The sequence below is a fragment of the Tupaia chinensis genome, unplaced genomic scaffold (assembly GCF_000334495.1).
Source record: "Tupaia chinensis unplaced genomic scaffold, TupChi_1.0 Scaffold000047_1, whole genome shotgun sequence".
In the NCBI taxonomy this organism is placed as follows: Eukaryota; Metazoa; Chordata; class Mammalia; order Scandentia; family Tupaiidae; genus Tupaia; species Tupaia belangeri.
In genome coordinates this window covers 2974738-2985759 of record NW_006159505.1, presented here as the reverse complement: position 1 = coordinate 2985759, position 11022 = coordinate 2974738, and the positions used below count along the sequence as shown (strand labels likewise).

At 37.8% G+C, this 11022-nt stretch overlaps 1 protein-coding gene across 1 annotated transcript in view; it reads left to right on the top strand.

The window, feature by feature from the left end:
* The window catches only part of RAB6A (RAB6A, member RAS oncogene family), a 55858-nt gene that overhangs the window by 10732 nt on the left and 34104 nt on the right, over positions 1–11022 (top strand). Inside the window, exon 5 of the mRNA XM_006140972.3 lies at positions 1863–1974. Coding sequence (XP_006141034.1) covers positions 1863–1974 — 112 coding nt within the window. The remainder of the gene's footprint in view (positions 1–1862; positions 1975–11022) is intronic.

Sequence of the window (11022 nt, the reverse complement as noted above, 5' to 3'; positions counted from 1 at the left end):
TCAGGAGCTTGATTCCTAGCTACATTCGTGACTCCACTGTGGCAGTTGTTGTTTATGATATCACAAGTGAGTGGGGGGAATTACGCATTTCTAATATTCTTTCACCCTTTAGCTTAGCTGCATGTATGTTCTTGTCTTGTGCTTGCTTTCCTACTGGCATGTAAAAATAAGTTTTGTCATAGCAATCTTTTTCAGAGACCAGCCAGGTCAGAAACACTTGCTTTGGTATTTGTAGCAATATGATTTATGTCTGCAGTGCCAGGTTTTCTTCCCAGAGATATTCTTTCTGGTCCAATATGAATCTTTTTCAAAGCCTTCTTAGTATCCTGTTATCCCTAAGCCATACCATAATTACAGTTGGAGGAATGTCTCCCTTTTCATTTGGTTTGATTTCAAATTTGACTAAAATAAAATAATCTGCATTTAAACCTCTTGCCAAGTTTTCCAAATCTTCCTAAGCATCTGTTGAGGCTATCAAAAGCTTCTGCCAGCCAGCTTTTCTCTGCTTTCCCCTTCCAGCCTCCTTCTCTCTATAGAGGAAAACAGAGAAAACATAAAGTGCAATTTTCTATTAATATTTTTATTTGAATCATATCTGGATTCTGTGACTGACCTATTTAACTTTGTTTGCTAACTAATTACACTTTAATTTCTCTCCCTGAAAAAAATTAAAACAAGATGAAATGAATAGTGGTCTATCTTCTTTCCATAAAGGCTGAATAAAGCCTTTGGCCTTAAAAGTGACTGTAAGTTTTCCATGGAGCATCAGTGACTGAGAGGAAATGCTCTCTGAAGTCATCTTTGTAAATTGGTTTATGACATATATTAGGCAATATTAAACATTGTTTCATGTAATGTTCTACAGTTTATAGGAACACCAGGCTGCATAGCATCTTGGACTTCTTTAAAATCCTCTATAAAGAAACTTGGTTACACACTAGTAAAACAGTTATTGTGCATTTTTTGCATATTTGTTCAATCAGAGGTCATATCTATTAAACAGTAATTGAGTGTAAAGTTAGAAGTTAGATTTCAATCAGAGTTTTTGTTTTTTTTTTTAATGTGCTACATGCGGTCTTCTCTTGCAGCTTTACTTTGGGTTGCTACTTGGTTTTGTTTGTTTTTTTTTAATGTATGTTCATTATTGTGCATTGACAAGTTTTATAGCTTTAAAATGTTTGTGCTTACTTTAACTAAAGCAAGCAAAACCTGGTACATTTTTTTCTTTCACATTTATACAAATGTGGTTAAAATATTAGTTAATTATTTTCTTAAGGTGCTGTAAAAAAGTATTGAAGTACTCAGAATCCAGCACTAGAAAAAATTTTGTTGCAGTTGATTTTGGTTTATTAAATTAATAAATTTCAGGTTAAAGTGATCACAAACTGAGTATGCAATGCAAACAGAATGGTGTTGTAAGCTGTTTAAAGGCTTTACAAATTTTCTGGATGTGTTGGGACTTACTGGCTGACATACTTTTGGAAATGCTCTCCTTGTCATGTTTGGTATGTGTAAGTGATTAAAAAATTGTGGCAATGTGACACCATATTATCTGTCATAGCTGTCCTTACATTTTTTTTTAAAGCTTTTTTTCCCCCCAGTTACATAGTACATTGCACTCATTTGGTTATGTGCAAGTATTTTTAAACTATTCCAGAAGGAAATTTTAGTATATTTTTATGATTTTAGATCACTGACAGTTGTAATCAGATAAAATGGAGTTATGTTGCAGGCACATTAAAAGTGGGGTCTTAATGTGCCAGCCCTCTTCCAACATCCAGGGCCTTTTTTGGGGGGGAATACCCATCTCTTGGGAGACATCTTTCAGTAAAACTAATCTCTCTATCTACCCTCTGTACTAGATGTTAACTCATTCCAGCAAACAACAAAATGGATTGATGATGTCAGAACAGAAAGAGGAAGTGATGTTATCATCATGCTAGTAGGAAATAAAACAGATCTTGCTGACAAGAGGTATGGAGTGATTTTTTATGTGTACAATGTCTAATGTCTGATTTCTGTGTTAAGCAGCTGTTATTTTTATTAAATGAAAAAATTGTTTGAAAAGGAGACATGTTTAATCCTTAAGTTAATACCATCCTATTCTTGGGTGTAGAAGCCTGAAGTATAGAGGTATACATTAAACCCAGTCTTTACAAGGAAATTAGTTTTATTTTGTGCAATCCTATGTGTAAAATAATTCTTGTGCAGGATTGTTTACATACAAAAGTAAATATATTGTATTTTTTAAAGTCTCATAAGCATGAACAGTAGTATTTTGTTAAAAAGTAAATTTTAGAAAATAAATCTTATCTTTAAAAATTATTCGTAATGATTAAACGAGTACTCTTTTTTGTGGCAGTCTTAAAAGCATTCATTATGATTCAGTGGTGTAGGTTTTTTCTTTCTTATCCTTTTTTTTTTTTAATTATATGGTTGAACTAGACTGTGTAGTTCAACTGAATAGCTTGATTGTGATACCTTAGTCAAATGAGCAAAGCCATATTCAAGTCACAGGATGCTAAATGTATTAAAATTCACTGTAGAACCCATGGCTTGAATGTCTGCTTTCAATGTTCTTTAGCAATCTGCTACATATCCTTTCTGCTTTAAATAGTCTTGACCATACTACTTAATAATAGAAGCCTTTTCTACTTATTACTTCTTTATTCATGAATAAACATGATATTTAAATTTAGGTAATGAACTTGTCACGATAGTTAAAATGTTGCACAAAAATCCAACTGTTGAAAGAATTTTAGAGATATGAAGCCCACTTCTGCCCATAGCACTTCAATTAGAATTGTTAATATATTGGGGCCAGCAGGTGGCGTAGTGGCTCAAGTCACTAGACTCCCACATGGCTGACCATAATTTGAGCCTTAGACCTGGTGGCTTGAGCGCCTGCACACTCTCTCTCCCTCTCTCTCGTCAAAATTGATAAATGATGATAATAAATCTTAAAAAAAAAAAAAAAGAATTGTTAGTGTAATTGCAAAAACAAAATCTTTCTTAATTTAAAAGTAAATACAGGGCCAGACCATGACCTGGTAGGTAAGGTAGCTGGATCTCACGTGGACCCACTGCACAGTTTGAGTCCTAGATCCTGCAGCATAAAAAACATGCAAAGTGTGTATGTGCATGCCTGCATGCGCTTGTGTCCAAAATCCCAAAAGGAGGGAGAAGTGGAGAAGGGATTGCAGTGTGACTATGCCCCATAGGGGATTCTTTCTTTCCCTCTCTGTTTCCCTCCAGTGAGTGCACATGCCCTCTGGCAAATTGGGAGAGAAAAGTAAATACAGACCCAGCCACTATGGTACAACAGTAGTATAAGTGCCCTGCAAGACTGGAAATTGTATGGCCAACCACAGGTCCAGATCTGCTGGCTGACTTAAAAACATGTAGGGTGTGCACACAAGTGCTCAGGATCCTGAGCAGCCAGAGGACTGGGGAAAAGCCATCATAGAATGATGAGACCCTATGAGGGTGCATCTCTCTTTCCCATTCTCTCTTATGCATGTGCTATCTTTTTTTTTTTTTTAAAGGTAAATACAAAGTATGATTTTGTCCTTTGTATTTTCTCTATGGAAATCATTTTTGGACACATTATTGTGATTGAATTTTCACTATTTTATCTTCAAAATGACAATTTAAAGATAACTTTGGTTGGGACCAGCAGTTAGCGTAATGGCTATGTTGCTGGACTCCCACATAGTCAACCATGGTTCAAGTCCCGGACCCAGTGGCTTAAACTCATGCTGGGCGCGTGTGCGTGCGTGCCCAAGATCCTGAGAGGAGAATGGAGGAGAAGGGATTGCGGCGTGACCATCCTCCCTGGGGGGTGATTTCTCGCTTTCTATCTCTCTGTCTCTCTCTGTCTGTCTGGCGAGTGCATGCGCCCTATAGCAAAAACCTCTCCAAAAAAAAAAAAAAAAGATAACTTTGGTTTATTGATACATTAAGTCTACATGTATTTTCATTTTTAATAGAAAAATTATATGAACTGCTTTCTAGAGAGCATGCTTATAGGCACCTTTTATTTATTAATATTCCAGTTGAGGGTGCAAGTGCTAGAACCTTACCTTGATATGTTTATAATAGTTTTATTTAAGGTAATATTCAGCAGTTGCTTTGGAATTTTCTCCCAGGAATTTTTTTTTTTTTGGAGAGGTTTTTGTTATAGGGCACATGCACTTGCCAGTAAGACAGAGAGAGACAGATGGCCACACCACAATCCCTTCTCCTCCATTCTCCTCTTGGGATCTTGGGCACACACGCACACGTGCCCAGTGTGAGTTTAAGCCACAGGGTCCAGGACTTGAACCGCAGTCGGCTACAAGGGAGTCCAATGACATAGCCATTATGCCAACTGCTGGCCCTCTCTCCCAGAAATCTGTCTGTCTCTCTATCTTTCTGGCGAGCACATGTACCCTATAGCAAAAACCTCTCCACAAAAAGAAAAAGGGAAAAAAGAAAAGAAAAGAAAGAAAGAAAGAAAGAAAGGGAATAGCAAGAGACCTGTATAGCTCCATGAACGAGATCATGGAAGTGTGGCACACAGTAAGATTTATAAAAAGTTAACAGAATCTAGATGATGTAGGGCAAAATAAGGACATTTTTTCTCTTTTAAAGCTATTTTTTGGGACCAGCAGATTACGTAGTTGACTGAAATTCGAATCCCAAACCCAGCATCTTAAAACATGCTGGGCATGTATGTGTGTGCATGCTGAAAATCCCAAGAGGAGAATGGAAGAGAAGGGGTTTTGGTATGACCATACCCTCTGGGGGTGATTTCTTGCTTTCTATCTCTTTGTTTCTCTCTCTCTGGTGAGCACACACATCTATAGCAAAAATCTCTCCCTCAAAAAAAAAAAAAAAAAACCACTTTCTGGGACCAGCAGTTGGCATAATGACCATGTCACTGGACTCCCATGTCATCGACCATGGTTCAAGTCTCAGACCTGGTGGCTTAAACTCAAGCCAGGCATGTGTACATACGTGCTCAAGATTCTGAGAGGAGAATGAGGAGAAGAGATTGCAGTGTGGCCATCCTCCCTGGAGGGTGATTTCTTGCTTTCTCTCTCTCTGTCTTTCTGGTGAACACATGCACCCTATAGCAGAAAAACCTCTCGAAAGAAAAAAATCACTATTTCTGTCTGTCTTTCTGGTAAGCACACGCACTGTACAGCAAAAATCTCTCTTGCAAAACAAAACAAAACGAAAAACACTGTTTTTCTTCATGAGAGAGAGACAGACAGAAAGATAGCCAGATAAGCAGACATTCTCAGCTGAATCCTTATGCTCCCATCCTCCCTTATAGCCCTGCGGCCAGACAGATTACAGGCATACCTGGCATGCTCAAATAGGCCCAGGTACAAACCCAGAGCCTGCACATAGGTCTCTAGCATTGTGCAGCAGCACTCCTACTGTCTGTGCTACCACTACTCGGCCAAGGGAAGTCGCCTTCTAAATGAGATTAGTGAGTTAGAGAAGAGGAATAATGTTTTGTTGATCACTTGTTCTTTTGAAAATAAAGGGCTAAGTGATAAGTGAGCTCAGTGAGGAGGCTCATCTTGGCTGTAATGCAAGCAAAAGTGATGGTTTAGGACAGTGGTAGCTTATATGGTGATACATGGTTAAATTCAGAGATAACTTTAAAGATAGAGCTGTTAGAAGGCCAGTAAGTGACATGGTGGTTAAGACTCTGAACTCCCACATAGCTGACCATGGTTTGAATCCTGGACTCTGTGGCTTGAAAATCACACCAGGTGCACTTGCTCACCTGCCAAAAATCCTAGGAAGATAAGAGAAGGAATTGTTGTGTGGTCACTCCCCCAGGGGATGATTTCTCACATTCTCTCTCACTGTCTCTCTATCTGTCTCTGGTGAGCACATATGCCCTGTGGCAAAAACAATAAACAAAACTGTCAGTATGTACTGACGAGTGGAACATGGGCATCAGAAAACGACCAGATTTTTGGGGACCAGCAGTTGGTGTAATGGCTATGTCCCTGGACTCTCATGTAGTCAACTGCGGTTCTAGTCCCGGACTCGTGTGGCTTAAACTCACACTGGGCACGTGTGCATGCATGCCCAAGGTCCCGAGAGGACAATGGAGGAGAAGGGATTGTGGTGTGGCCATCCCCCTTGGGGGGTGATTCTTGCTTTCTGTCTCTCTGTCTTTCTCTGTCTTTCTGGCAAGAGCATGACCCTGTAGCAAAAACCTCTCAAAAAAAAAAAAAAAAAGGACCAGATTTTGACTTGCATAACTGTCATTGACCAAGGTGAGAGAGACTGCCTAAAGAGCTAATTTGGTAGAGAATATTACGATTCAGTACTGCTTGTGTTAAGTTTAGAGTAGCTATTAGGCATCTAAGTGAAGGTGTCAGGTAAATCAGTTGGCTGTGTATATGAGTCAGTGGTTCAGAGCAACAATCCAGACTGGATATATTTGAGAGTTATTGGTCCATAGATGGTAGTTAAAACTATGAGACTGTGTGAAATTACCAAGGGAGTGATTGTAGATAGAGAGTTCCAGGGAGAACATTTTAGGTTGTCCGGTATTTAAAACAGCATTTCTCAACCTCAGTACTGTTGACATTATGGGCCAGGTAATTCTTTCTCATAGAGGACTGTCTTGTGCTTTGTAAGGTATTTAGCAACATCTCTGGCTTCTACCCAGTGGATTCCCAGTAATGTTGCACACATGTGTAGGCACACACACTCATGCATACATACGTTATGTCTAAACCTTTCTCTCAAAATTGCCCCGATTGAGAACCACTGGTTTAGAAGTTAAATAAATGAGGAGGAACTGGTAAACAAGAAGAATACAAAGATAGAAGGAAATCCAGGAGGAGATAGTGTCCTGGAAGCCAAGTCAAAATAATTGCTCTAAGGAAAAAATATCTGCCAAATGTTCTTTAATGTCAAATAAAATAAAGACTGAGCATTAACCATTGGGCCTAGAGGTTTGGAGACTGTTAGTTGACAAGCAGTCACACCAAAGTGATGTGTTAGAAATCTGACTATGGTAGGTTCAAGATAGAATACCCCTGTCCACTGTGAAGCTGTAGAATGGAATGAACAAGATGGCTCTGTTTATGATGGAAGGGGGAAAAAATCAAGATTTAACTGTAACATATACTTACTAAACCTGTAAAAAAGATAAATTATGGAAAACATTAAGGGAAGACTCTGTAGAATCTTCTAAAGACATACTATGTTCTTGCATAGCAAAACTTAGTTTTTCCTAAGCTTATTTCTAATTTAATAGATCTCAATAATTAGATGCTTTTAATTGTTATTTTTTTCTAGAGCTAGACCAATTAGATAACTATGTTTATTTAAATCAAGAATGGTTGTTAAAACCCTAAAAAAAAAAGAGACAAAAAAGAACCCTGATGAGCACCTGGCTCAATCAGATTCTAAAACATAAAGCTTTTATAATTAATACAATATGGCTTTGGAGCATGAACAGTATACAGAAAAATGAAACAAGGGGCCAGCAGATGGCGTGGTAGTTAAGGTACTGGAGTCCCACGTAACCAACTGCAGCTTGCCTTCTCACTTTTCCTGTCTCTTTTTCTGTCTGTCTCTGGTCAAATTAAAATTTATAAATAAAATTAAATAATTCTTAAACAATTAAAAATACAAAGAAACAAAGCAGAAAATCTATAAACAGACCCAATTGCTTATAAAGTAAGCCTAAAGGGGCCAGCTGATGGCAGGGAAGTCAAGGCAGTTGAATTCCATATGACTGACTACACGGGTTGAGCCCCTGCCAGCTGATGGTAGGGAGGTTAAGACAGTTGAATCCCTCATGGCTGACTGCACAGTTCGAGTCCTGGACATAATAGCTTGAAAAACATGCCAGGTGTGTGTTCATGCTTGCCCAAGGTCCTAAGAGGAGAATGGAAGAGAAGGGTCTGTGGTGTGGCCATCCCCCTTGGGGAGTGCTTTCTTACTTTTCCTCTCTCTCTCCTTGTCTCTCTAGCAAGTACATATGCCTTATAGCAAAAAAAAAAAAAAAAATGCATAACTTGAAAAACAACTACCACCACCCAAAGAAAGTATGTAAGACTACTACACTAACAATTTCAAAGCATGAAGAGAAAGAAATTCTAGTTAAAATGAAAAGATAATTATTAAACATACATTATAATCATTGATTAGAGACTCATTAGTATACTATGGATTCTGCCTATGTTAATTGATAGGATCAATGTCGTCCTAACAGAAAACTCATCAGCACTTTGTAGAAACTGAGAAATTCATTCTAAAATTAAATCTTAAAGAACAAAGTTTAAAGGCTTACCATATTGTGTATCAGTTCCTACTCTAAATGCACAGTAATTAAGATATTATTTGGCACAAGTATAAACAAATAGGCTAGTAGAATCTAATAGAAAACTCAGATACAGACTCATACATATGAAAGGAGTTTTCAAAAAGTTCATTGGAAATGCATATTCTGGTGAAATTATGCATCAATTTCAAAAATTTTTTGAAGTAAAAAAATTCACACTTTAATTTCATTTTTAATGAACTTTTTGAGGTCCCCTTGTATAGTCACCTAGTTTATAAACATACACCATTTTAATTCAATGGGGAGAAAATGATCTTCCTAACAAATTGTGCTTATCAAGTAAATCCTACTGGGGATAGTAGAAAGTTTAACAATAAAGCTATAAGAAAAAAAAAATTTATCTTCATGATTTTGAAATAAACAAAGATTTTTAAACAAAACACCAAAAGGCAAAAAAGCATTAATAGTGAATAAGTCAAATGTTCTGAAAATTAACAATTTGATTCATCAAAAGTCAACAATGGTAGCAAGACAAAAACTAGAAAAATATGAATACACATAAACAAAAATGGCTTACATCGAGAATGTTAAAACGACTTAGAAATCAATAGGAAAGTACTGGCTGCCTAATTTAAACAAAATATGAAAGACTTTAATAGGTAGTTCATGAAAGAAGATACTGAAGTAGTCAGTAAGCCCATGAAAAAGTGTTCATTAGTACATGTCAGGCAAACCCAGATTAAAACCATGGCGAGATATTGCTTTTCACTAATGAGTGTGACCAAAATTAAAAGAACTAAAAATAACTCATTACAAGAATATAGAGCACCTAGAACTGATGCACTTTGCTGGTGGGGATATATTATTAATTTATGTGATCATTTTGGAAAACATATACCAACTAAAGCTAAATGTATGTTTTTCCTATGACCCACCCAATCTACTCCTGGTAGATAGCCAAGAGAAATTAGTGTACCATGTCTGCCAAAAAAACAAGTACAGAATCTTCATGAGTTTTTTGTTTGTTTGTTTTTCTCTTAATGACCAAAATTGGAAGCTCCCCAGTATCTATTAAACGTAGGATGGATAAACTGAGGTGTATTAATGAAACCCTACACAGTAAGGGAAATCAAGCAATGGCTACATGTTACAATATGAATCTCACAGACTTTTGAGTGAAAAAGAGTATGACATAAAACATATATACAGTATGATTCCATCCCATGAAGTTCATAAACAGACAATGTATAAGGGAGGTTAAACTCTTGTTTACCTTTGGGAATATCAATGAGGAGAATTTATAAAGGGACGTTTACAGTGCCAGAAATGCCCCGTATCTTGATATAGAAGTTGTTTAAATGGCGTGTATGTGTGTAAGAATTTATTATTAATTTGAGATTTATGTTCTTTACATAGATTGATCTGTCAATAAAAGAAAATACCACCCAGGGAAAAAGTTATGAAATTGTGTCTTAAATTCTGAGACTGACTGGAAAGCTATGGAATTGGTCTGGAACAGTGTCATCAGGGGAACCCTCTATCCAAAGAGGAAGTCTCAACATACCATAGGTATTCGTAGCCAATGGAAAAAAAAAGTTTTATCTTTATAGCTTAGCAAGTTTACTTTATTCAGACAAAAACATTATAGCTTAACTAAATTAGATCATTATTATAAACACAAAATGTAGGGTCTCGCTTGTAGTCAACCTTAAATATATAGGGGTTAGATACTGCCATGACACAACTAGACCCACATGGGATAGGTCCTGGGTTTATGACCAAGGACTCCCTTGAATACATAAGGCATATGTTCATGATCTGGGGTGGCCAAGACTTGGGGTGGATTGTGCTAGAGCATGTCATGAAGACCCTGCTGGGAGTGCTCATCTTTCTTAATCCCCCTCTCTCCATGGAAGAAATGAATGAATAAACTTCAGTATATACATATGAATACATGTGAATGAATGTGTGCATATAAAATTGGTAACAGGACTACTGCCACCACTGCCACTAATCATTTTGTCATTGCAAGTGATCATTGTATGTGACCGGGACTGATTCAGAAACTCAATCCAGGGTGGTCAGTTTCTTCTCATTTCATGTCTCCTCACTCAATCCATCCTCTGTCTTTTCTCCAGTTCCCTACAGAGGAGTGACTCAATACTGGGTATGGAGAAATTGATAACAATTTATCTTTTAAATGGTTGTGGGGTACAGGAAAGAGAGAACCCAGGCTAGAGGGGCATGTTCCCTCAGGCAGGGAACTCACAGACTGCCTGATAGGAGAAGGAGCACGGAACATCATTCCATTTGCCATCTTTCAGGAGCACCACACAATTTTCCCCGGAGTTAGCATTGTTGGGTTCACCCTCGGCCCAGTTTTTGTAGGTCATGCTCCTTCCTACTAGATCCACAAAGTTGCCTTCAGTCACCTCATCTGTGAAGCCCAGGAAGATGTCTGCCGAGACCAAACTCTGAATGGCCTCGTTCTCCTCAGCATTCCTGGGGGTGGCCACAGAGCCCTGGAACTGGGCACACAGATTCTTCACGCTGTTAAAGGTCATTTCTTTGTTTTTGATCAAGTAGAGCTTCTTTCCAACTTTTTTCCCCAATGAGAAGAGTAGCCCTAAAATGTGAAAAAGGGATGACAGTTGCTTGATGTTAAGCCCAGTCTGAGGTATTCCTATAAGGGCTCTCAGAACAGAGTTGCCAGA